This window comes from Syngnathoides biaculeatus, chromosome 11, assembly GCF_019802595.1.
Source record: "Syngnathoides biaculeatus isolate LvHL_M chromosome 11, ASM1980259v1, whole genome shotgun sequence".
In the NCBI taxonomy this organism is placed as follows: domain Eukaryota; kingdom Metazoa; phylum Chordata; class Actinopteri; order Syngnathiformes; family Syngnathidae; genus Syngnathoides; species Syngnathoides biaculeatus.
Genome location: NC_084650.1, coordinates 12,429,808 through 12,457,223, shown reverse-complemented (window position 1 = coordinate 12,457,223; position 27,416 = coordinate 12,429,808). Strand labels below are relative to the sequence as shown.

Sequence of the window (27,416 nt, the reverse complement as noted above, 5' to 3'; positions counted from 1 at the left end):
ATATTTGTTATTTTCTGTTTAAACGCTCAAAAGCTTTTCTTTGGGGGGGCAAGGCGGGGGGGGGGGAGCATGAGTCAAAGTGAGGAGCTCAAAGTGTGTTTGTGTGTGGGAGGCGCAACCAAATGATCAATTGGAAGCACAAGCTGTCAACTACGCGAGACAATTGCAGAAAGACGCACAAATAAACGAGCGGAGGAACATTTATTTCACAATTGGAAAAAAAAAAATCATCAATTGGCACGTGCTTGGCAGTGACGTCACGCGAGGCTTCTCGACCCTCCCACCCAGCGAAGCGCCTTTGGACACCCAAGTCCGTGGGTCCTTCGAACAATTAGTGTCCAACCAATAAGGCGAGGCAAGGGTAAAAAAAAAAAAAAAAAAAAAAAATCCTCAGTAATTCGTTTTTTTTTTTTTTTTTTTACCCAATTATCATCATTCCGAGGATGGTAAATAACGAAATAAATGAATGAAGTTGACCAAAACTGCGGCAACTGATCAAAGAGAATAGATAGACACTTTAATAAAACATAGAATACATAGTTAATTATGCAATAAAGCTTATGTACAGGAAAAGTGAATGCTAATTAACAGCTTTTATGGTACAACACTGAAGTGGATGTTCACGTTACACACACGGGGAAATGTACATTTAATATTAGAAGACGCGCGTGGAAGGCGGAATATAGAACATTACTGAGCACAATGCTGACACACAAAAGCCCGCCCGTTATTAAAAAAAAAAAAATCATATTTCAGATATAGCAATACAATGTTTCTGGAGTATATTATAGCTAATTTACATTCAAAACATCCCCGCAAAGGAAGGGTTTACATTCATAGATGTGTAAAGGCAGAAGTAGCTTTCATGATAATAATCATAAAAAAGAAGACCGCACACAAACAGGCGTGTGCACAATGTAAAAAGAATAATCATAAAAATAATAATTGCCGTCACCGACTGTGAGAGTGGGCGTCAAAGCAAACAAAAAAATGGGGAGGGGGGCGGGGTAGAGGGAGAGGGGGGTATTATAACACGGCTCACAACTTATCACGAAATATGTGACACGAAAACCACAAAAAGTATTCACGTGGCGCTCGAGCGGTGACACGCACTCGCTGGACACGTCATTAGGTACAGCTGCAGTCATTACAGCCAATGCAAGAATTTGAAAAACTCCGCAAAATTCATTCATGAAAGTGGTACATTAAAGAAAAAAAAAGATGAAAAGTGCTTCAGAGGCTCTGTTTTGCACTCCTGGTTCTGTTTTAGGAAGATGACAGTTCCATATAGTACAAGTGACACTTATAGAGCTTATAAAAACCAACAACCATGAATAATTGGTGCTAAATCGTAGCCAAAAGTAGTTGTGCTACAAGCCAAAGAACTGCATTTGGCTACGATGCAGAACCACGTGGAATATAACACACAATAAAACGTGTTGGTGTTGTTGTTTTCCTTATCAGATGGATAAACAGCAGCTCTGGGATCAAATTAACAACTGTAAAATGATCATTTTAAGATAACCAATCATTGAGATGTAAAGAAACTCACTTTTTTTGTCATTTTCTACTCTACGATGATGTTCAGCTTTTTTTGCTTTTTTTTTTTTTTTTTTTTTTTTTTTTTTGGGGGGGTCCCATGCGATTTTCCAGCAGGATTTGGTAAGCAGAAGGCTGGGACTATTTGACTGTGTTTAAAAGTGGAGACGATTTGTCGGATTTTAGCCGAAAGTGTGAATCAGACCCATTGCATTTGCTTTACTTTCCAGGATAAAAATAGATGTGACGGGCCAGATGTGGGTCACGGGCCTGGAGTTTGACAAAACTCATCCTTGGTTTGATTTGGTTTGTTTCACTCCCGCTTTTTGTTTCCCGAACCCTAAACAGAAACACTGATCTAGTTCTATTGCGAGGGTGTACCTAGTGAAACGTCCACTGAGGGTCAGGTTCGGTTAGGCGTCCAGGCCGCCGTGGCACGTGTACCATCCGTTGACGAAGCCTTTGTGCAAGTGCGGGGCCGAGGGGAAAGTCCTGCCGGCGGAGTTCTGCTGGGGGAAGGTGTGGGCGGCCTGGGCGGCCTGGGCGGACCGGGCCCTGGTGGGGCCGCCGCTATGGGAGGCTCTCTGCGGCAACAGCGGGTCCGGCGACCTGTTGTCGAAGCCCGGGGGGTGACGTGACCTCGAGTCTTCCGGACTCCCGGGGGACAGCGAGGCCAGGTCGTGGACGGCGCCGAGCGGCGGGGACTCGCAGCTCGGGGCCTCCTTGGCGCAGTGCAGCTTCATGTGCTTGCGCAGGGACGACGGGTGCGTGTAGCACTTGTCGCAGCCTCGCACTTTGCACGCGTACGGCTTGTCGCTGGAGTGCACGTGCGAGTGCTTCTTGCGGTCGCTGCTGTTGGCGAACCTCCGGTTGCAGCCGTCGAATTCGCACTTGAAAGGCTTTTCACCTGGACGTGCACATTCACAGAAAGGAAGGGGGGGGGGCGAGGTTAGGCCCACTTGCATGCCAGCCAGAAGTCAGCCTGATAGGATTGTCAAGGTGTACCTAATCATTTGGCCGATTGGCGCAGTTTCGTTCTGCGTCTTGTCCTCGCGTCACCTTTCTCTTGTATAGCTGACGGGCCCGTGTGTACATATTTGTATTTTGGCTATCAGTAGTACTACTGTAGTTCTAATTTCATATTTCAGGCTTATCACATCCCCCCCCCCCCCCAAAAAAAAAGATCCCGCAACAAGTGACCGAGCGACTTTCCCCTTGTAAATTTAGCTCCAGTTGCATTGTTGCGTTTGCCTCGCGGTTGCCAGGGAGAATCGTTGCAATGTGTGTTTTTTTTTTTTTCTTCTTCTTCTTTCCTCCCTCGCACTTCACTGCACACATGGGCCAGATAATCATAAACACATATTCGGTTTCAGAGAGCCTTGTAAGTGAATGACTTGAACTGCAATAATAAAAAAATAATAAGTAAAGGAGACGCTGAATGTATTTTCCTAACATCAGACTCACAGCACGGGGCAAAGTCATTAATTTCTGCCTTCATGACTCAAACAATTTACACGAGATGTAATGGCTTATTTGTTTAGAAATATTCCCTCGTTATTATTATTATTACTATTATAATTATCATTAATATTGTTGTTGTTTTACCAGCATCTTTATTAATCGTATGTTTTAAAATAATAAAAATGTACAATCCAAAATTTGAAATGGTCATTGGCCTCCTTCGTAGTAGTACATGCATTTTTATTCGTGTATATTATCTGGAGCGTGATATAAAAATTTTCACATTTTCATGATTCAATTGGGCCGACTCTCTTCCTTCGTTAGTCATAGTGTAAGTAGTAATGCAATTATTGTGATTATAGATGAATATTTAATGGATAGCGATTTTAAACTCACAACAGTAGCTATATAATGTCTGTAGAAATATGTGTACGCCTATATATACGATAAATTAAAAAAAAATAATCGATCGAGTCTAGTTTTCATTTCCAAATACAGCCCCCCCCCCCTCCCTCTATGTTTCTGTCTCTACTGCCGTGTCACCCCCCCCCCTCCCCCGCCCCCTACTGATGTGCACGGGAGGGTGGGGATGGTCCCCGGGAGGCGCGCGCAGCAGCCACGTCACGAGCTCCCCGGTGTCCCGGGATTTATTTAATAATTTCGTTGGAATGAAGTGGGAGCGGCCCCCGGTGAGCTTCTGCCTATAAAAACACGCGCCGGTGGCGCTCCGCTGCTTTCACCTCATTTCTGCATCTGTCCGATTTTGGGGGGGTGAGGGTGGGGGAGGGGGGGGACCACAAATAAGCAGTCAATAAATAAATAAATACCATAATTACGAGTTATGAATGGCTTCGAATTGTTGGTGGAGTCACTGTTCGTGGGGTTATGTCCACGCTAATCAACATTTATGCAGCACGAGGGGGCACAAAAATAAATACATAAATAAATAAATCGTGAAGGTGTGCTCGCAGCACCTTAAACGGAATGAAGAAGCAACCGAAAAGCAAGAGAGGCAGGCATAAAATAAAAAAAAATGTTTTTGTCCATGGTGAACAAACCAACCTGTGTGCGTCCTCTTGTGGATTTTGAGGTTTTCCGATCTGGCAAAGAGCTTCTGGCAGCCGTGGAAGGGACACGGGAAGGGCTTCTCGCCAGTGTGGACCCTGACGTGATTCACCAGCTTGTACTTGGCTTTGAAGGGCTTCCTGTCGCGGGGGCACATCTCCCACCGGCACACGAACTCGGCCTGCTCGGCTCCGCCGACGTGCTCCACGGTCACGTGGCTGACGAGCTCGTACATGCTCCCGAAGGCTCTGGAGCACGTCGCCTTGCTCCCGGGCCCGTCCGGGCTCCACTTGCACACCAGCTCGCTCTTGACTTGGGCGCACCTGAGGAGCGCGTCCCCGCCTACGCCTCCGCCGCCGTGCGTCTGCACGAAAGGCTTGTAGAGCCCCAAGAACTGCGTGACGAGCTGCTGGCCGCTTCCCTTGGGACTCCCGGCGCCCCCGAACGGGTGGTTCCGGGTGAGGAGGTCCCCAGGTAGCCCGAGCATCATCTGGCCGGGGTCGCTCCCGGAGGCCTGCTCCTGGTAGCTGCTGAAAAAAGCGCCGCTTCTGGCGTCCCTGCAGCCGGAGAAGTCGCGGTAGCGCGCCACGCCGCCATGCTGGTTGCCCCGCGACGAGGCCAGCTGCTCGGTGCCAGGCGGCATCCCGCCTCCGATGACAAAGCCCCTGGGGCCGGGGTGCTCGAAGTAGCCCGGCTCGGCAAAGCGGGGGAGCGAGTTGTCAACGTATGCGCTGGACCTCGTCTCGGGGTAGTCTCGCAAAGAGTGCGAGGGGCAGAGTTTTAAGGAAGTGCCAGTGGGGAGTCCCGTGCAGTGCTCCCCTGCCAAAGGTGGCAGCACCACGCTGGGTTCACTGCTCCTCTCCCCGGGGTGGACGCTGCGCGGGAGAGGGCAGCCACCGAACCTCGCCAGGCTTGTCATGTTTGGGGGCGAAGTTTGCGTGCAGAAAACTTGGAGGTGGTATTCAAAACACACACACACACACACACACAAGCACGCGCAGGCGGGACAGGACTTTGAAAAGATCTGCTCCCAAATTGCTATTTATCATCTGCATGTGAGATTGTTGGCCGTGAACTTGGCTGCGGAAAAACGCACCGGAGTGCTCAAAGTTGCGGCGAGTCCCATCCTGCCCGCACTTTTCTTTGGCCCTCTTGATTTGCGCCAATGTGCGGTGCTAGTAACAAAAAAAAAAAAAAAAAAAAGTGCCCCCGCAAAAAAAAAAAAAAAAACAGGCCGCGGCGCGAACTATAAAAGCACAGCAGGCAGAGCGGCTTTTTTAAATGGGAGCTTTGGGATTGGCTGGAATGCGCCGTGATTGACGGGCAACTGGGGTCTGTTTTGAGGAAAGGGGGGTGGGCACGACGCGGGCGCTCGCTGCACGACACCCTTTTCAAATCGAGCAGAGGAAAATGCTTTGAAAAAAGTGCCTGCTATACTCCCAAATATTGCTCGGGGGGCTTTTCTTGGCCCACCAAGACAAACCACCGCTGCACAAGGAGGGGGGGGAAAAAACGTTTATCGTAAGCAAAGTCCAGTGATTGAATATGACTGGTGCAAAACACAAGACAATTGTTGGCGGTTTTTTTTTTTTTTTAATTCCTCTGGAAATATTTCCACACACACACAACACACACACACACACACACACACACACACACACACGAGAAAGAAAATAAGGCACCGTGTGACCAGGGCGATTACTGTCAAACTCTGATTGGAATTCATGGTTTTCAAAACATGGAAACTTGTGCAAATACCAGCAAGCTTAATCTTAAATCAAATGGGGGGTGGGGGGTTCCGTACATTTTTTTTTTTTTTTTTTGTAACAGAAGCAAAAATAAATGTGAAAAACGTTGATGGAAAAATATTGCACTTGGCTGGAATGCCACACGTTTAAGCACACAAACGTAAATAATTAAAATCCACAATCGTGAAATGATTGTGTCGCCTTTTGGAGCAGCTCCGTTATGTAAAAATGCAAATGAGCTCATCTGACAAACTAACTTTCCACTTATTCTCCACAAATGTACTTAGAATTGTTTTTAGAGATACAGCATGTTATATCATAAATTTACAATGTTTTTCAGCATCATGGAGAAAAAAACTAGACTGAATTCTTTAATCCTGTAGCAGACGGAGTTGACATTTTTATGGTAAATAATAAGAAAGGCTTTATATTACCAAGATGACGTCACATGAAGACGTTCCTCAACAGTGACAAAGCAAAAAAAACGTGACAAAGGGCAACACTATATAGAGGAAGGGTCCTCTTAGAAGTGACTGTAAATGACCTGCTTAATATGTTGGTCAACCTTTGACCTCTCGTATTTCTGAAAATGAGTCGAGGTTGAAAGGTCATTAAAGGGCAATAAAGCCAAAGGTTTCAATCAGCTATTCACTGGGCTTCAAAGGCCTAGACAGAATGGAAGTAACGTGGAATAAATAAACACTGCTCACCTTTTTGCCACAGAACAAGCCGAAAATGTGACATTTATTACATATTTTGTGTGTGATGTTGCATTACATACTGCCAATAAGGATTATGTCTACAGTCGAGTAAAAGCTTGAACCTGCCGTAAAATGCTCAGTCCAATATTCTTCAGTATTCCTTCTCAGCAAGTTTAATAACAATAATAAAATGAATTCACAAGCGTATGAAATAATAACTGAGAATTTATAAACAGCCAAAACGCTGTCCTTTAAAATTACAGAAATATTAGCTTGTGCATATAGTTACAAATTCAGTTATTTCTAAGCTTTGCACAAAGCACTGTGCAGGATATTTATCATATTTTTTGTTTGTTTTTGTTCTACTTTTTCGACAAATCCTTCTGCAAATCATATGTCAGTATTAGTAAATGCAAAGCTCCCCTTTGTTGTGTGCCAGGCCATTTCGGATGTATTGGGAGGTCGCAACTGTTTCTCAGCTATGAAATCATTAATGGTGTCACATCCAAAGGAAGCAAAACTCAGCACATGAGGACTACGACCAAAAAGCAAACGCAAACCACTGCTTTCACACCACGCCACCAAAACGTGCACAAGGTAATTGTCATGGTTGGCGTTAATTTTTAGAGATTTATGAGACATTTAAGGGAAAATGATCGGCAAGCAAACGATTTGATTTGATGAGCGTTTCAGGTTTAAATCTTTAAAGGTGCCTATGGTTTTATTTATGCGTAGAATTGTACGACAGGCCGGGTCAGTTGCTCTTGCGGGCCGTATGTAGCCCACGGGTTGCAGGTTCCCCACACCTGATCTTATAGATGGATGCATACAGAAAACATGCCTCCATTTTCTATACATAACATAATTTTACATGATTTGGCCGTGTTGGTGTCTGACAAATTATCTGCGTGGGCATGTAAGTGTGTGTGTGTGTGTGTGTGTGTGTGTGTGTGTTTTCATAAGTGCATTTATAAATTAAGCAAGAAGCTAATTAGCAGGCTAAATTAGTGGTTCTTGAACTTTTTACACCAAGTACCACCTAAAAAAAAAATATTTAGCATGCCAAGTACTACTGTCATTACATTATGTCGTGTAGCAGGCCTAAGTGTTCATCCAAAAATGAGACCGGGGTTTTATTCCATAAAGTATATTTAATATTATTGTGTGCCACAGTTACAGTTTGAATTTACCGACTTTTGAATATTGTTAGCATGGTAGCATAAATAGCGTAGTTGTTTTGAATTGTTACAATATCACTTAAGTAATAATAACACCAATCTGCTTGTATAAATTATGTTTTTTTTAATGTCTTTATAGATTCTCAGTAATGTAGGTCATTATAATCAGAAAAGGTTAAATTACGCCAATCGGATTTTTCTTGTTTGTTGAATTTGTTTCCGGGTGGGGGGAATCTCTTTTTTGTGTGAAAACAAAACATGAATTACCAATATTGGGCTAACAGCATGGGTAGGTGGGTGTACCTAATTAACTATTCATTTTAAATGTTTTGCAAATAAAATGCAGATACATTTGGAAAAACTTCAATGCAACTGGATTGAATTTTAAAGTTAAATACAACTGAATTGTGGTTGGCCCAGTGGAAGGCTGCGTAAGAATTATTGTGCAACATTTGAAGTTCAACACAAAGCAGTCACTCGAGACCAGTAGTGTGTATGACCACAGCTGCGAGCAAATGATACCATGACCCCCCCCCCTCTCCCCCCAACACCACACACACACACAAGCGTGCTAACATATGTACATACAGTGTGCAGCGCACCGTGATCATGATCCATGCGTGGCAGAAGCCAGGAAGCATGACAAGCCAGTCAAAGGCAAACAGCAAACCTGAGTCATTAGCTTATCTTTTTTTTAAAAATAGATAAAAATATAAATAGGTTACATCTATCCTGAGTGACAACCAAAGGTGTAAAAAAAACAAAAAATGAGACAAAGTACTACAAGCCTCCCCTGGGGGAAGGGAGACAATAAGAGAGGATGCAAACGTTGCATGCTAACTGTTGTCGGGTCAATTCCAAAATGGCATCATACTTTGTTGGGATTCTGTCAGAAACCCAGAGAGCTTCGAAAGAGTTCCCGTGCAAAATCGAACGCGAGCAAGACGACAATTCCATTAGGGAAAATATGAGTGTGAACACAGCCTGGGAGCCAGAAGAGGCGGCAAAACAACAACAACAACGTGCACATATTCAACCCAACAATGCAGTAGGACTGTATTAGAGCCGTCTGCAAGGGGGGGTCCGTCTCTTGAGAGGAAAAGCACGGCACACATGGACTCACTGGACTCGTCCTTATAGGAACCCAACGGGATCCAGTACAATACACTTGCAATAAGGTTCACTTTTGATGGACGCTCAAGAGAGGCATTCATTTCAGAGTGTTTATTATGCTGGCGTATTGTACAGCAGTAGACTCGCATTCTCCTTTTTGTCTCTCTCATGTCGCTAAATAAGATGAAATAAAAACAGAAACACCCTCACAGGTTGACCGAGGACAATCTATAACCAGAACAATATTGTTCAGTTGCCTCAAACCTTCCCCAAATTGTATTCATATTTTCACTACGGTACATTTAGCTATTTTTTGCTCACTGTACACGGTCCCTTTTGTTGCAGCGAGAAAAAAAAAAAATCGCAAAGCATCTCTTGTTAAGTAACTTCCTTTCAATGGCATGCAATAGGAAACGTTGCTTTACCATTGAATTCCACGCATGGGTCGGTGGGGCCTCGCCTCTCACGTGAGCTGTGCACGACATTATTGCACCACTGCGATATTCTCATACTTTAGCATGGCGCGCATGCTCAGTTGGAATGAGATTATGTTATAACCAATGAGACCCCCCCACCCCACCCCAAACAAACGGCGCGATGAGGTAATCCCGAGACAAGATAACAAAATAATCAAATTACACCCATGCAAAGGATGTTACATAACAGTACACACACACCATATAATTAGTACATTTGGTGCATGGTGAAATTATGGAGGGAGAAACATTTATTGGCTTTTATTCGAGGGATTGAACGAGAGAAGAATTCAAATATGGGAAACGTGAAATGTGAAAATGACAAATGAATGAATTAAAATGGAGGCAAAAAGGTTTTATCATACTGAATGCAATAGTAAACAAATCTGCACGGAAGAAAAACCTAAATAGTAACATGACAGCATGATAGTAATATATATATATATATATATATATATTTCTCATTATTTTGAGTCCCAGCTTTGCTTTTAATGTGGCTGAAAAGTTCTTGAGTATCCAGTGCTGACATTTTCATGTTGTCGAATAATTATGAAAACTTGAAGCAGGTCTACGCGAGCACTAGTTGCTTTCGGAGGCACTCCTGCCCAAAGCCATAATTTTTCCTGCTCCGAGTTCTGATTCGCTCGGGTCGCGAGCGAGCGTGGCCTCGTGAACGCGCACGGCCAACAAGGCAATAAAATATGGAGGGGAGACGACTACAAGTCAAACAGCTTGCTCGTCCCTCGCGAGGGTTCAAAAAAGGTCGCTGTAAATCTCGCGCTGCGAACGCCGCCGACTCGACGCTGTGCGCGTGCACGACGGGCGCGTGAGAGTGGATAGGGAAGCAAACTGGCTGTGTGTGCGTGTGTTCGTGCGCGTGCAGGAAAGGGGAGGGGTGTGCGTGAAGCTATAAGCGATGGATCACATTCACAGATTTTTTTTTTTTTTTTGTGCTCCGAGTTTTGCAGGTTCGGCGCTAAATTGCTGCAAAAAGTGCTAAGTTTTAGTATGCAAACAGACCCACATGATGTTCACACACAGAATGGGGGGAAAAATGAAAAGATAAAATAAAACTATGCATGCAGCCCCGCAACTTTCCATGCTAAATAACTATACGTCCATCACGCACGCTGCCTTCACTGTCATGCAGAAAGTCAGACAACTCACCTCTCCAGCGTGTGTGAATGGGGAGGTGGGAAAAAAGTTGTGGAGAGTGGATGGATGGATGATGATGGGATGAGAGCAGGACGACAAATGAAGGGGCTGATTTTCAAAACTTTTTGGGGGGGGTGTAGGAGGAGGAGGAGGAGGAGGAGGAGGGTTTCACAGAGGGCCCGCTTAAAAAAATAAAGAATGTGAGGAGCTCCTTCCTGGGACAGATTGAGGGTGGATGTGTGGATGTGTGTATGGGTTATAAGAGGGGTGTCGGGGCGGTGTGTGGGGGCGAATGAGGGGGGGGGGGGCATGTGAAAGGGTCGCGGTTAAAAAGCCCTGCTTGAAGCACTCAATGCGTCTCTGAACTTGATCAGATTGTATGTGTCCTGCAGAGAGTCAGCGGTAATACTCTGAAACGCGCTCAATGCAGAACACCAACCCTTCCTTTTTTGGGGGGGGCAAATCGAAAAAAAAAAACGGACTCAGGATATTACAATTACTGCCATCTTTCAGCGTGTCTTTTATTTCCACCCAGCCTCATTTGCAACCCCCTAAACCCACCACCTCACTCCCTCCATCGCCCCCACCCTCAGTCTTACACCCTATTGAGATTTGCTGGAAGAAGACCCCCCCCCCCACACACACACACACACACTCCACCCCGCACCCTCAACCCCCCCGGAAAAAAAAAAAAAATAAACGTCTTCAAGAAAGCCACTACGTATCTGGATTTATGTCAGCAACATCAGATTTTTTAAATAAGCGATTAGAGGATAGATAGATAGATAGATAGATAGATAGATAGATAGATAGATAGATAGATAGATAGATAGATAGATAGATAGATAGATAGATAGATAGATAGATAGATAGATAGATAGATAGATAGATAGATAGATAGATAGATAGATAGATAGATTTGACTCCTTGGTGCGTTTTGACTCCCTCTTAACTGTCAAGACTGTCGAGCGTTTTGGTCCCCGAGTCCCGAATTTGTCGCCGGCGTCCGGGGCAGCTCGTCCGCCCACTGGCGCCGAGAACTCGGAAGGCTCGTATTTACCTGTAAAATAAACGCCGGGCGAGAGCCAATCAAACGGGGCCAGCCGAGACCGGCTGCCATCTTCAATAGGCGACGGTGCCAATCACCGCAAAGGCGGCCAATGGGAGGCCTCGCCGAGGGTCACGTGTGAGGCGGGGAGCCGGCCCCTGATTGGCTGCGCCAGCACTGCCTCCCGAGTTCATTTATGCTCCGGGAGTGAGTGATTGACTTTATCAGTCCAAGGACATCATCGGCTCGGAAAAGGGGGGAAGTTTGAGCCTCGTTCTCACGGAGCGCGATCACCGGGAGTTTGGCCCGTTCCTCCAAACTCTTCACAAGGATTGTTCCCCGTTTTGGGGGGCTGATTAGTTTTTCTTTTTTTTTTTTCCTTCTTCTTCTTCTTCTTCTCCTTTTTACGGTACGACAAATCTCGGCGCAGTTTGCAGCTTGCGCGCTCGCTCCGCTAAACTGGATTTTAAATTTCTTTTCTCCTAAGTTTTTTTTTTTTTTTGCCCCCCCCTCTCCCTTTCCCCCTCCCACGCTCACGACTATGCTTCTCGATAGCGGTCCGCAGTTCGCGTCGCTAGGAGTGGGCGGCTTCGGGGCACCAAGGCACCACGACATCAGCAACAGGGACGCCAGCCTGCACGGACTCAACCCGTTCAGCGAGTCCTCCCACTCGGCGGCGTTCAAAATCAGCCCCGTGGGCCACGACATCGCCTCCGGCCAGTCGTCAGCCTTCACCCCGCAAGCCGGCGGCTATGCCGCGGCCCTGGGCCACGCGCACGGCGGCCAGGTGGGCTCGTACGGCGGCGGGGCGTTCAACTCCACGCGGGACTTTCTGTTCCGGAACCGCGGCGTGGGAGAGTCGGCCGCTCCGAGCGCGCAGCACGGGCTGTTCGCGGCGGCGTCGGCCGGGAGCCTCCACGGGCCGCCGGGGATTTCGGACAACCCGGGACATCTGCTCTTTCCGGGACTGCACGACCAAGGGGTGAGCCACTCGTCGGCCGGCGGACACGTCGTCAACGGCCAGATGCACCTCGGCTTGCGTGGGGACATTTTCGGGCGAGGCGACCCGTACCGGCCGGTGGCCAGTCCCCGCACGGACCCGTACGGCGCGGCGGCGCAGCTGCACAACTACAACCACCCCATCAACGTCAACATGGGCATGAACGTCCCGAGCCACCACGGCCCGGGAGCCTTCTTCAGGTACATGCGGCAGCCTATCAAGCAAGAACTGTCGTGCAAGTGGATAGACGAGCACCAGCTGAACCGGGGCAAAAAGACGTGCGACAGGACGTTCAGCACCATGCACGAAATGGTCACGCACGTGTCCATGGAGCACGTCGGCGGGCCCGAGCAGAGCAACCACATCTGCTTCTGGGAGGACTGCCCCCGGGAGGGCAAGTCCTTCAAGGCCAAGTACAAACTCGTCAACCACATCCGAGTGCACACGGGGGAGAAGCCCTTCCCGTGTCCGTTCCCGGGCTGCGGCAAAATATTCGCCCGCTCGGAGAACTTGAAAATCCACAAACGAACGCACACGGGTAAGGAGGCCAAAAATCGTACAAATGTGTGTGTGTGTGTGTGTGTGTGTTTGTCTGTGTGTGTGATCACGCTCAAGTTATATGTGCTGCTTTTTTTTCAATGCTAATTGTCAATACGTGCGTGTGTGTGTTTGTGCGTGCGCAGTTGGAGTGGAGTTGTAAACTGTTGCTCCAGTGTTGACTAAAGTGAGAGTAAGACGCCATGAATAAATAAAAGCTGACAGACACAAGCAGCGTTTCAGCCAGTTGTGCAGCACGCCTGTCTGCAGGAGAAAAAAAATAGAGTTTACGCTGTTATCTAATAAGGCTGTGTGTGTATGTTATTTTTCTCTTTTGTTTTGTTTTTTTTTGGATTGATTTTTGTCGACACCCGGCGTCCGCACGTATCATACGCTCTTCCTCCCCCGGCAGGTGAGAAGCCATTCAAGTGTGAATTCGACGGCTGCGACAGACGCTTCGCCAACAGCAGCGACCGGAAGAAGCACATGCACGTGCACACGTCGGACAAGCCGTACATCTGCAAAGTGTGCGACAAGTCCTACACGCACCCCAGCTCTCTCAGGAAACACATGAAGGTAATTAACGTCTTATTACGCCTTGCGCGCGCGCACACACACACACACACACGCGCAACGCCTTGAGCATGGAACTACAACTCATAACTCCCCCTCCTCTTTTTGCGCATTACGCACTTAATTCAAGTGAGTTTATTATTATTATTATTTAAATCATTTGACGTCTCTATTGAAGGTTCACGAGTCCCAAGGGTCGGAATCGTCCCCGGCGGCAAGTTCTGGATACGAGTCGTCCACACCCCCGGTTCTGGCCTCGGCCTCCAGCGAAGACCCCACGAAAACGCCCCCGTCAGCCGTGCAAAACACATCCGGACACAGCGAGGGGCTGGCGCCCAACTTTAACGAATGGTACGTGTGAGAGGCAGCAGCGGAACCAGAAGCAGAACCCGAACCTTGGCGTGGAGGTGGCGCGCGGATATGGAATTAAAAAATGATCATTACAAAAAAAAAAAAAAAAAAAAAAGACTGAAACCCTTAAAAAAAAAAAAAGACTTTTCCGGACTCCACACACACTTGACATAAACGTACATCCAGAACCACACACAACAAAATGGGACGAGCAGAAGCAAGCGGGCCACGTCCGAGCTCAGGATTACCCAAAATTGGACTTTTTATTCCGCAGTTTGGAGGGACTCCAACGAGAATAAACCGGGAAAGCAGAATACTTTCTCAAGATTAAGTCATTGTGTTACCACCCCCGCCCCCACCCCCTTTTTTTCGGTTGGGGAAAAAAAAAGTTTCAGGAAAAAAAAAAAAATTTATTTTTCATTTTATGTATTTTCTCAAAATGTTATTTAAAAATTAAAAAAAGAATAAAAAGGGAGAATTATTTCACAGTTTTTTTTTTATTACAAAAAGGGTGGCAGCAACTGTTCTGTCGCCTTTTCAATTGATTGTTGGAACTTCAGTCTTAAGAAACGTGCCAAAGTCTTTTTTTTTTTTGTCATGAACTTGAACACAGTTTAAAAGAACACACACACACACACAGAAAAAAATAAATATTATACTCGTGAATGTATTTCCTTGTGTGATGGGGTCGAATCTGTTGTCAACGTCCGTTTTTCGGGTGGAGAAAAAAAAATAATAATAATAATGTGGTATTAGGTTACGATTGTTGCCGTTGATATAACGTTGCCTTTTGTTAATATACCGTTGTAAATACATATCCATGATGCCATATTTATCAATTTGTAATTTAATTATGGGTATAAGTTCTGAAACGTTAAAAAAAGTGATATTTATGGAAATGTTTTTTCTAACAACAACTGTACAGTTTGGGCTCAGCTTCACATTTATGAACAACATCAAAAGCTCCAACTTTGCGATTGTATCCTTTTGTCTTTTCCTTTTTGTTTTTGTTTTTATTTTTGAACCTGTAGGCCTACACGTGTCTTATTTGCATCGAATAATAAATAGTTTCTATGGATATTATGGATGTGTCTATATATGATGCAAAATATTCCCCCGTAACTTCTCTATTTTCTTGTACATTCGTGACTTTTGAGCTGAGAAACTATAAAAAAAAACGGTCGTGTGGATATCATTATTTGGGGTTCAAATGTTTAACTTTGCTTTTGTATATTTTACTTGAATAGAATCGGACATAGATGTCGATCTGTAGCATTAAAAGAAGAAGAAGAAGAAAAACAGCCTATTGCACTCTGCGTTGCAGAGGGGTGTGTGCAGATTTCCAAATCGAACTGGGGGTCTTGCACTCAAATATATGCGCCAATAATGGCTTCTGTTTTTTTTTTTTACGATTATTATTTTCCATTTTATTTTTTTTAATAGTTCCAGCAACGTCTTTTGTGCGAGTACGTTTTTAAATGTGTGCATCGGCAACAATGGAACTGTCACAAGAAAATAAAGTTTTGTTTTTTTTTGTCTGTCAGCCTGCATTGTTTTAAAACGTAATTCTGTGAAAACTAAGCGTGTTCTCTGTTGTGGTGTTTGCATTTAGAGCAGTTTGACCATGCCTGTTTTTTTGTGTGTGAATAACTTGTCAAATTGGCTTTTTTTTAATGTGTTGAAAAAATAGCAAAAGGAATTTTAGATCTTTTTTTTTGAGGGATTGCAAAAAGGGTTACAGCATTGCATTGTAACACATTCAAGAATTTAATATGCAGACACAAAAGTATATTGTGAGAACAATATCAGACCACCAGCATTAACTTTTAGAGCAAAATTTAAAAAAAAAAAAGGTACCTCGTGACAGTGATATGAAATACTTTTATTTAATTAAATAATTTAAGTAATATATGTTTTATATGCTATTTTCTATACCTTAATTTAAAATAAAATAACTACTTTTTTTTCTTATGGCCGCCCCTCATCTATATAGCGAAAAAATGTGAAGGGGAGGAAGAAAAAAAAAGGCCCAGCGAGAATGTGATGATGTAACAATTTCTTAGAGATATGGGTCATATTCCGAGGAGGAGTAAAAAAAAAAAAAATGTTTGAGTCATGAAATGTGTCACTGGGCCACACCGAGGCAAAGAATATGTTCCGAAACGAAGGCCCACAAGAATGCCTTAGCCTGTATCAGCTAATATACACCGCCAGGCAAAATTTGCTCCCTTGTTTTTAAAAGCTACTGTGTTATTGCTTTTTTTTTTCAGAGTACAAATGTGATTTTCTTTTTGGGGTGGTGGTGGGGGGGACTGGAATTAAAGCGAAATCTTCCACAAAATATATTTCCAGATGATCGTTTTTCTATTGTTATTATTATGCTTCCTGGCGCCATGTTGTGTGCGCTCGCCCTTTCGTGCTTGTTTGAGTCAGACTGCAAGAAGTCACTTGAACTTGACACCAAGGGAGGCGCCATCTTAGTGTCTTCTCGGTTGAACGTGCGCGCACCCAGTCAGCCCCCGGGACGTGTGACAGACATTTCATTTCACGTGAAAGATGCATGGCAACTTTTTTTTTTTTCATTCCGAAGAGGGGAGCAATAATTAAAAAAAAAAAAAGAGGTGAGTGGGTTTCGTGGTTGTAACGTGCAAGCGACGAGCGCGTCTTGCCAAAAGTGTCTCCCGCAGCCACAAGCAAAAGGGTTTCCCCCTCGTTTGCACGCTGCAAAATATGAAGCTTGAATGAAATCTGCTAGGAAGCAACCAAGCGCAGCAGCAGCAGCAGCAGCAGCAGCAGCAGCACCGACATCCTCTCCAGCCAATATTTCAGACTGATTCACATTTTTGTTCCTCCCCACATTTCGCGCAAGCGCGGTCATTCCTTTGATTCCCCCCCCCCCCTTACCTCCCCTCTCGCTCCCCTTCTTTCCTCCCTCCCTCCCTCCTTCCTTCCTTCCTTCCTCGACTAGTCTCTTCGTACATTTCAAGTTCCTCCTCTCAAACGCGGTAACGTCAAATAAAAGCGACCCGGCCTGTGTGGGGAGGGCAAAAAAAAAAAAAAAAAAGAAAGACTAGAACGCTCGAACCGATCGATGCGGCTTTTTACGCACGCGTTTGTTGACGCTTCTTTTTCTTTTTTTTTTTTTTACAGGCTCTGCTTGTCATTCTGCGGGGTTGTTTAACTGCACTCTGACCCGCGTTATCGCGGAGACAAATCCGCGCGCAACGATGCCATTAAACACGTGTTCATTATTGTCGAGTACGAGTTCGCGGAAGAAAACAAACACTTGAGCGCGCGTCGACGCACACGCAGCAAAGAACGACGCGGATGTTGCGAGAAAGTGGAGCAGGAGGCAAGCCAAGAAAGCAGAGAGTGAGAGGGGTGCGGGGTGAGGGGTGAGGGTAGGGAGGGGGGGGGGTGGGGGAAACACACACACACGCATGCACACATGAAAGACTCGAGCTTGTGGTTGATTCTCAATAATGGATTAGAAAGCAGCGGCGGTCACGTGCGTGAAGACTATCGCAACAATGCTGCAGCCTGCACGTATTGTCTGACTGTCTGGGATTGACGGTCTTCACTCCCCCGTTCGTTTGGTGGTTTTTGTTGTTGGGTTTTTTTTTTTTTGGGGGGGGTAGCTTGCCACGGTGGGCAGGGCAGCGGACAGGCGGGTGATGCGTTTTTTGCCTGCTGAAGTTTAATATCGGATTGATTGGTCGGACGACGTTTCCCCCGCACCGCGCCGGCACTCTTCCTCTGCAGAGTGTTTGCTAACTAAGTGGAAGAGGAGCGCGCTCTGTAAGAGGATCACCAGACACAAGAAGGTCCCCACAACGCCCTTTGTCACGCAACCGGCGCACGCACGCACGCAAAACACACACACCCTCATACGGAGCTAATTAATCAATTATTACAACAACAACATGCATTCGTCACCAAAACACAACCTTTTGTGCACTTTTTTTTTTTAAAAGTTGATGCTACAGGACAATGTTGTTCTTCCAATATATGAGGCATACATAGCTGGAAAGATGCATTACATTGCTCAAGGGCACTAAGGCAGCTGATCTCTGAGCATGTGACATGTGGCCAAGAACATTTTCAAGAGGTTCTGCTGTCAAGATGACGAGCAAAATGCACATATTGTGGATTGTCTGGATTGCATGATGTTATGTGTAGTGGTTAATAATTTATTACGTTACTAAATTCATAACACTACCATACTTTGTGGTCGGTTGTGCTGGTGTTATATCTCGGATAAAACAAGTTATAATAATAATAGAGGAGCTACACTGAATAGGCGCTCGCGATTTGCCAAGTGATACAGAATTTTATTCATAATGTTAATAAGCAAACCATTTCATGGCTGCAGAAAAATGTTTAAGCGGTATCAAATGTATTAATATTGTTCCGCAAGCTTAAAAAAAAATTCACACTCGTGGAAATGCAGTTAAGAATTGGCATTATTGCCACAAAAGGCCGCAGGTTCAATTTCCGTGACTGCAGGAGGACATTATTGTTTAACTTTCTGAAACTGTTTGGAAAATTTTAGACATACATGCACGTTTGATTAATTCCACCATTTTTAATTATCATTCCATTTTAGTTTACTGGCTGGCTGGCTGAAGTTAAAGTTCTGCAACATTTGGACTCAAGCTCCTAATCTTAAAACAAAACATTCAACTTTCTCTCAGGGCCAAAGTTGATGAACTTCTTTGCCATTCATCCATTTCATGCATTCATTTTTCTGACATTTACATTAATGTACTCCCGATTTGAAAACCCACACTTGTTACTCCAAACACTCCGGTTACTTTTTTCCCCCCCTTCCAGCCTCCCCTGATGACGACATGATGTACAAATGGGAAATATAAGAGATGACTCTTCATCATCATCATCATCAACCTCAGAGCGGCAGCTATAGAAGTGACGCCACCGGTTGATAGATGAACTCATATACGGTGGCGTCGTGTTAATTCAACATCTGGTAGGGGAGGGAGTGTTTGAATAAACGAATTTCTAAACCCACGCACCCACGCTAATGGGCCCCAAGAGTGTGTATGTGTGTGTGTGTGTGGGGGGGGGGGGGGTTCAGACTCAGCCAAGCAGATGTTCTCCGATTGTAGTTCGTCTTGAGAGCGAGCGAGCGTGCGAGAGAGAGAGAGAGAGATGCTAAATGAGCAATTGACTCGCCTTTGGGTGCTTTTAATGGGGCCGGCGCGTCGTGCTCAAGGAAAGCAAAGTAGTCTTTTATGACGCATTAAAGCGCACATATACGGTCCAGGGCACTAATGTTTTCATTCACAGCGCAGAACGTCCGACTGTAAGAAATCACAGGATTGAAAACTGCAGTCCGAACGGTTCCGCTTCAGCGACAAGTCATCCACCTGAGAGCACCCGCTCTCTCTCTCTCTCTCTCTCTCAAGTTTGTTTTCAGGTTCAAATATTCATCACGTCATCATAATAAAAGAGGCCAAAGCTCATTAAAGGGCCCGCAGCGTCCAGATGGTCCACATTTCACAAAATAATCTCTCTATATTTTTACTGATGAAAATGCAAGAGTTGTTTTAATAACAATCCATTTTGTGAGCAATTGGTAAATAAACAATAGCCCTGGGACCCCCGTGCCCCTTTGTTTCATTGCCAAAATCGAGACAGACCCATATTTAGGTGTGATGTCAGAAGCAGAACTGGAGAGCGACTTCGTTGCATAGCTGGTGCGGACAAAGAAATGGACTTGGATAGAAAAGGCCACAAAGTCATGCGTAGTTTCAAGGAGGCATATTTTGCCAAACCAACTTTTTCTATCTAGTATCTAATACTGTCTCTGTGGTATCTCGGTAAACATGTGAAATGTGAATTTCAATCTCCCAAACGTTCAAGAGCCTCGGACGTTTTTCTGCCGTGAGGCCTGAAACCGGGTTGAATTTCTTGATCTTATCTACGTCACGAGTGTAGTTCTCTGCCTCTCTTTTCCACTCCCAAGCTAGCGCTGGCAATATAACACATGTGCTCTCATAAGGGGGTCTTCTACATGGGGGCAACCAATCAGAGGAAAGGGCGTGGTCTTAACCAACTAGGGCCGACGTGGATGCAAAACTTGGTCAAACAGAAGTAGCCGTCAACCTTTTCTGGACAGTCGTATGACAATCCAAGTTTTGTTTTCTTTTCTTTTTTTTAAATGAATTTGACTGTTTTATACTAAGTCCACTTTAGAAAGTCACTCTATGGAAGTTTCTACTTGCATGTCACCTTCTTCCATCGAAGCTTATCTCATGCATCTTCTTTAACACCTACTGTGCTCATGTCCTCGCTCACAACATCCATCAACAGGGACGAGCACACTTTTCCACCATTCTTCTGGAATCTTCTCTCATGCTAGCTAACTCTCCAAATTGCTTCCATACCTCCACTGGTATGTCATCAGGACCAACTGTCCTTCCATTTTTCATTCTGTTCAGTGCCTTTCTAACTTCCCCCTAAGTCATCATTGCCACTACCCGGTCATTCACGCTTATATGGGACCTTCCAGGAAATATGGAATGGAATCAGAATGACTACATTTTGTTGAACACAGCACGACAGTGGGCACAGCACATCAAAATCAAAACCATATCACAACTGTGAAGCACGGTGGGGGTGATCATCACGTGGTATAGGTGTGCTTTGACCCATCGGGGCCTGGACAGCTGGAAAAATGAATTCACAAATTTATCATGGTATTTTGCAGAAAACTTGAGGCCATCTGTCCAACGGTTAAAACGCAAAAGAGGATGCGTGTTGCAACACGACAACGATCCAAAACACAAAAACAAATTCACGACAGAATGGCTTCAGGAGAAAATACGCTAAGGCAAGAGAGCTATCCACGTTCATTCAATCTTGTCCAACTCAAAGTTTTGTTCAGACAAACGTTCCATAATTCATCCCAATGTTTATGAATGTCTGATTTGCAACTCCAGGAAACATTTGGTTGAGGTTATTGCGGCCAAAGGAGGGTCAACCAGGTACATTTTTCCTCCCTCTCCTGTGACTGCAATTTTTCTGTAAAAATCTGAAAACATATCCAGCAATTCTGTGGTATGAGTGTAAGCGTACTCGGTTTATCTACTGTTGTGAGTTAGATAAAGATCAGCGTACATTTTCTGACCAGTTGATGCAGCACCGTATGAGTACAGGAGTCTCTCACACTAACTAATGCTAGACCACTATGGAAGAAATATGATTGTGTACGTGTTTTAACGCGCGCAGCTGCAGTCACTCGGGGGCAAGGGAATAAAAGCTTGGAAGGAGAAGTATAATCAAAAGCCATGCGACAACAGAAAAATAAGGGAATGTTGTTTTTTTTTTTTTCCCCCCCTCTTTCTATACGTTGCGTCTTAAAAGCCGCATGATCAGAGTTGCTTTTTATTATAACGATGTGCGTTTTCGCTGGAAAAGGAACCACCGCGGCAGGTTGGTTGCCGAGTGACGGGGTTCAAACAAACAGCTGCTCCCGATCGAGCTTACCCTCTGTAACGTATATTTTTCAAATTCTGCTTATATTCTTTTCCTCTTAAACAGATTCTGTTGTAAGAGATAATAATCACAAATTCTACTACTTATATATATATATATATATATATATATATATAAATAAATCAGTAATGAGGGAGAGGTGTTATTGTTGTTGGAAGAATGGTTAGCTAACCCTAACCCGGGTACAAAAGGACCAGCCGAGAACAAGAGGGGATAGAAAAGCCGGGAGCAGAGCGACTTCAAACCGGGATAATGTATGGGGGGGCCACGGGCGTCCACCGAACCAATCCCGGGGCTTTCGACGCCGACAAGCTTTTCAACGCCAGTACGGGACAATCGCCGCAATAATGACCTTTTCCCTCTTCGGCTTCTATAGCGTCTCGGGGATGAGAACAAACGAAAGCGTTGCCCAACGATTGCTATTCAACGCACCCAGACAAGCTTGATTGTTGTGTTTGGAGTAATAATAATAATAATAATAATAATAATAATAATAATAATAATGGTGTGTTTTTTTTTTTTGTTTGTTTTTTTTTCTTTTAAATGGGACCCAGGGCGATGTGAAAGTGTGAACTGGTGTGATTGGCACGTCCATCCCTAATACGTCGCACATTTTCCTGCAGGCGGAGAACAGCGGAGGTCGTAACTAAGCCGCTTTGCTCAAACGTATCATAGTCAAATATTTTCATCTGCATGTGCACAGACACTCGATCCCTCCCCTGCTATGATGACCCGTGACACCTCTTTCCTCTTGATGGGCCAGAAGAACCTCACTGGGGGGTGGGTGGGGGAGATACACACCGAAACCCAAAACCTCCCTTTGATGGAAAGCCTCACTTGTTGCTCAAATAAACAATAATAGTCACTTTTTGCAAGGAAATAGCCTCTCATCACTTGTCACATTAACATTGTTTTTTTTGGGTTTTTTTTTTTTTTTTTTTGCAAGGGGCGGTGTTATGATGTTGCTTGAAAACAGCTGCATGTGGTGAATGAAAAATTGAAATTGCATTAAAAAATAAAAATGTTAAAAGTGCAGACCAATTTAACTTTGAATTGACCATGCTAGAACTGTACAAACATGACAGATGTTTTTTTTAAAAAAATTAAATACATAAAAAAATACATGTTCCTCTTGATTCAGTATGAATATAAGTCATCTTTGAGAAATACATTGAAATTAAAAAAATGGTGGTGGGGTGTGGGGTATACAAGTAAAAGTTGCAAAGACAAGAAAAGAGAAAAAGAATATCACAAAGGTTTTATGTATAAATATGAGCCTCTTTCCCTAACATTACAGGTGTTACTTGATTAGTGTATGCTTTTTTCAATTTTTCTTTTATAAAAGATGAAGAACAAAGTAAAAGTTGCAAGTCATGATAAAACTAGTGTTACTACAAGAGGAAAAAAAGCATTATTGAAGTAGTATTTTCTCTATATTTTCAGAGTGGCCCTTACATACCAAATTAAACAACGCCTAGAAAAGGTTGAAATTAAACTACCTGCGATATTCCTTGCGATATCATTCAATCCGAAAATCAGCAGTCCCACATAATTACGGTTAAAGTTTCGAATCATTTCTATATTGTCCTACATTACATAAGGTAATAGCAGCAATGAGCGGGGAGGCCGATGACAGTTGAATACGTGGCAACGCTACCGCACGGGCACTTTGTTTTCATTCTTGTGGGACTTCAATTATGCATTGAAGCCGCCTCGTCTGTCGGCTGCATTAAACATGACGCGCTTCATACATTAGCCATGAAGGAAGCTGATGTAAAATGTCATGGAAGACGTGACACCCTCGATTGAGCTCAAACGTGCAATAACGTCGACGTTCGCACTTGAAGGAGACAAAAGAAAGTTGACCTTTTGAGTCGGGCCAGAAAAGGAAAAAGCTTTAAAGGGGTCCCGCTTTACAATACATCAAGCGACGTTTGCAGCGGTAAAAATCAAGTTTGTGAGGTCCACCTGGCGGCTCAGTCGAATTTCCACAGTTACAAAGCGGACCTTAGGTGCGCAACTTTGCACCGTTGTCCTTTCGATGTTTCCTTTTGTGAAATGGGTGGGGGAGGGGGGCACTCGGGCAATTGTGCTCTCGGAATTAGCTTGTCTTCGCCAGCGATTTCTCTGTTTTACCTCAATAAGGTGAAAACTGGGGCACGCACACGCTCTCTTCTGCTTGTCAGAATCAGTGGAGTGTAAAATTGCAACAGCAGACAGCCGGGATAATAGCTCAGAAGGGGGCTAATGTCCCCGCTACATTCACAGGACATTTTTATAATGACTGTATTAAAAAGGGGGGGAAATTATGAATTTCTCTTATCGTCTGTTTTGTCAGTGGAGTGCTTTCTGTTTTGCTGCAAAGGTGTATTTTTAAGAGGGAATTTAAGACAGAAAACAAGGGGGGGCCGGGGCCCCCCCTCCCCGCGGCTTTCACGTTGCGGGGCCTCGCTGCTTGATAGATGCACGAAACCCACCGCAAAGCTCATAAGTGAAGCGCACACGTGTACACGAGCACACGCGTGTAGTACACTGAAATTACATGCCGATTACCGAGGTCTGGTGCTGTACCCAAATTCAAGTGGTAATACGTCTGCTTTCAGATCATCCCCCCCCGCCCCCACCTCCCTCCCTCCCTCCCTCCGAAAATCCCCCAAAAACTCACCAGTTAACACTCCCACTGGCACCGAAATCTAATCTTTACTCCGACTGGGCTCAACGTTCTCGCCGGTTTGAGCCGTCCGAGGCCGACGTCTCCGGCCTCATGCGACGCTTTCGTTTCACCCGGGGCAGGGTTGTCGAGGACCTGGAAACACAACGTTTGAGAATTGCCGTTTGCGTAGTTGATTTGGACACATGATGCAGAATGCGAAGAGAGACACAATTCCTTTTTGAAATAGTCGATCAACTACGGGGTTAATAGAGCGCTCAATGGAAAGTCAGTTCATTCTGTCTTGCCCGAGTAATCGTGAAGCCATGAAGAAAAATACGTCGGCATTAATCCCGGCGTGTTCTCGGTCACGGAACCCGGTGAAATATGTCTAAATAAGTATGTTTTCATAGCCTGGCAAGCTTACAAACTAAAGCCGGACCTCTTCATTAGGAGCATTTAGTGTTTTTTCAGATTGTTTTGATGTGTTTGCGCAGCAGACGGACTATTGGCTAAGCATTGGAAAGAGCAGACAGACAGACAGTCCAAGCCGGTTTAGCCTTGTTTAAAATTATTAATCCACTTCTAATTCCAGCTGGCCCCCTGACGGCATAGGCCCCTATCAAAAAAAAAAAAAAAAAAAAAAAATCAGCGCCTCCATTGTGAAGCCTGGCAGAAGGGGGACTGGGCGTATTTTTTCTGCTCCAATCAGTTTCTAGAGGTTGGGCGATTAAAAAAAAAAAAAGAATCCCCAAAACCCTCCCTTACTAGCACAGCAGGGGGATAACGGAATCATTAATTCCCCATTAATTTCGGGGAGGGCGGGGGGGACTAAATGTCGACATGATGTTGTGCTTTAGACTTAACAGAAGAAGAGCGACAAGTGCTTTTGATTGCTGCAAAAGTGTTCAAGCGCGACACTGACAAAACAAAATAGCACGAAACTTGGAAAGAATAGAACACACTTGACATGGGATCAACTAAAAAAAAAAAAAGGGAGGTGTAGGTGTGTTTTTTGTGGGGGGGGGGGGTCACAAGAGGTGACCATATGATGACAGCATCCATAATACATATTTGTTCAATGCTAGATGTTATCGGCAGAGGTGGGTACAAGTGCCTGATGTACTCAAGCAAGAGTACTCTTACTTTGGAATCATATGATACAAAAAAAGAGAAGATGACTCAAGTAAAAGTAAAAAGTAGTCAACCAAGTAGTTACTTAGAAGTAAGAAAGTACTCCATGGAAGAAAAAAAAAACTACAAGAAGAAATTGTGAATAATTGTGTTTCGTTTTTTTTTTTTTTTAAATCAGAGCCTGAACATAATATAAAAATTATATATATATATATATATAAAATTAGAGAATCGACACACACCTGCCATCATTGCAATTTTTTACTGCCCGAAAACCAGCAACACATGCGTCAGGTCCTCCAAAAACGATTTGCTCTATTCACCATCATCTTTTTTTGCCACATCCACTGCCAAAACAACAGCAAAAACATCGGAAACTCACTGCAAGGTGTTTTTTTCCCCCCCTTGGAGATAAAAGTCGGCCTAAATATGCAAATTTGGGCAGTCTCGATTTAAGAGCTGCATGTCAAAGTTGTTGTTTTTCTCTCTTCTGTGAATACAATTTGCTGGAAGGAGTCGTTTTGACTGGCTTGCAACCTTTAACGCGCCAGGTTACTTCTGACCAAGTTCTAGCAAAGGATGTTACCCATAATCCTTCACAGCGGCAATCGTTCAAGCAACATGCTGCCAGCAAAAAAAGACGTTCAATAGTACAGACGCAAATGAAACACGAGAAAAAAAATAATTGAAAAAAAAAACTTGGAATGGTAACATAAGAGGATGCCATGGTTATTTTCCATAGGCCATCATTTACACTGTTGAAAAATTAAAATGAGCTCGGCCCCCTCAGTGATTTGCATTGTTGGTGATAATACGACCGACGTAAATACGGCGAGCGCGCAGGGATCGGCGGAATGCTTTTTGTAGTCCATCTGGGGAAAATAATAGCTTCAGGCTAGAGGCTTAACGTCAGCAACACTTCGTCTTGTGCAATCAGTGAGGAAAAGTTTCTCGTGCTCGTCCTCAGATGTTGATGAAAGGTGCTTCAAATATTGGGAGATTTCACTTTCCGAAGAGGCCCGAAGAAACGCCGGAGGATTTTGACAAAACGACACCGCCCTTTTCACTCTCGCAGAGCAAAAGAACTCTGCGTAAATTTGGACCAGCGACAAATTGCGGGTGACTGATCGTCGCAAACCATCACGGAAAGCGACTCAGTAGTAGATTTTGCATAATTCTGCCAACTAAAAGGGAAAACAACCCTGTTGACGGAGGTCTAAGCGTCTCATTTGGTATCGGTATCCACCAAGGTATCAGTTCAACCCCGCTTATTATGGTAGATGTGCCTCCCAAGCGAAAGCAGCAAAATAAAACCGAGATTTAAAAAAAAAAAAAAAACGATCTACAGTCCGACGCTTTTACTAAATGTAATGGAAATCGGTTTTATGTCTTCTGAATCTGACATACCACAGAGACGTGTTGTTAAAAACTGCCAAAAATGAAGGATTAAAAATATAAAAATAGATGAAATGAGGCTTCAAAATGGTGAAAAATCAAGCGATTGTCTCTCTGTGTCCGTTGAATGCGTTGAAACCACGCCCTGCTCGACTGTCAATCAAATACCCCTACCGTGACCTGGAAAAACAGATGTTACTTGATCCAGCATCTTTTTTTTTTTTTTTTTTTTCATGCCGACACATCCTTCCATGTTTGAACCCCGAAAATATATCCGCTTAAGCCTCCAGTAGTTGGATATCTCGCATGAAGAAGTGCTAGCCGTCAGATAGCTCACAAGCTAACTTGGTTTCGGGACTCCTCTGGGCCAGTAGACGGGCGGCGGATCTCGCTGTTACTTTAATTTGGCATATAGGAGGTAGATGGCGAAATGCACTGCGTAGGGGGGGGAAATGAATCTATAAAAAAATGAAGTACCGCAACTCACAAGTGAGGGAGGGGGAAGTGTGTCCCAAGTCACTGGTTTTACCTAGACCCGAAAAAAATCTAGACCAGTAGAACAGTCATAAACTGTTTGACGCTATAGCTCCATATTTGAGTTCCCCATCCTTCTCAGTCTTTGCATATTTTCTGCAATTACCTTCAAAGACATGTAATATATTTGGATATATGATATATTTAGAGCAATTGAAGGTTTTGTTGGTGGGAGAAAAATTTGTGATGGATCCACATGAATTGCAAATTCAAAAATACGATTTGCAACAATCTCATGAA

The 27,416-nt window shown here is 44.4% G+C and overlaps 2 protein-coding genes across 6 annotated transcripts in view; one reads left to right on the top strand and one right to left on the bottom strand.

Annotated features, from left to right (window-relative positions):
• The window catches only part of zic6 (zic family member 6), a 96,803-nt gene that overhangs the window by 43,768 nt on the left and 25,619 nt on the right, over positions 1 to 27,416 (bottom strand). For 3 of the 5 annotated variants that reach the window (XR_009797181.1, XR_009797184.1, XR_009797183.1), the window contains exon 2: positions 24,129 to 24,269. Coding sequence is in view for 1 of the 5 variants with exons in the window: in XM_061835449.1 (XP_061691433.1) it covers positions 1,953 to 2,446; positions 4,063 to 4,984 (1,416 nt within the window). In the remaining 4 variants the exon portion in view is untranslated. Of the gene's footprint in view, positions 1 to 408; positions 2,447 to 4,062; positions 4,985 to 24,128; positions 24,270 to 27,416 lie in introns of those variants that run through there. The other 2 variants (XM_061835449.1, XR_009797182.1) reach the window with 2 other exon arrangements.
• On the top strand, positions 11,725 to 16,152 carry zic3 (zic family member 3 heterotaxy 1 (odd-paired homolog, Drosophila)). Its single transcript, XM_061835451.1, has 3 exons — positions 11,725 to 13,022; positions 13,434 to 13,597; positions 13,773 to 16,152. The coding sequence occupies exons 1-3, from the start codon at positions 12,026 to 12,028 to the stop codon at positions 13,953 to 13,955; spliced, it is 1,344 nt and encodes a 447-aa protein (XP_061691435.1). The 5' UTR covers positions 11,725 to 12,025; the 3' UTR covers positions 13,956 to 16,152.

Excerpts from the sequence above, each read along its gene's own strand:
- zic3 (XM_061835451.1), top strand. The coding sequence starts at position 12,026 with ATGCTTCTCGATAGCGGTCCGCAGTTCGCGTCGCTAGGAGTGGGCGGC. Across the intron at positions 13,023-13,433 it reads CCACAAACGAACGCACACGG|GTGAGAAGCCATTCAAGTGT; the intron begins GTAAGGAGGCCA and ends CTCCCCCGGCAG. Across the intron at positions 13,598-13,772 it reads CTCTCAGGAAACACATGAAG|GTTCACGAGTCCCAAGGGTC; the intron begins GTAATTAACGTC and ends TCTCTATTGAAG.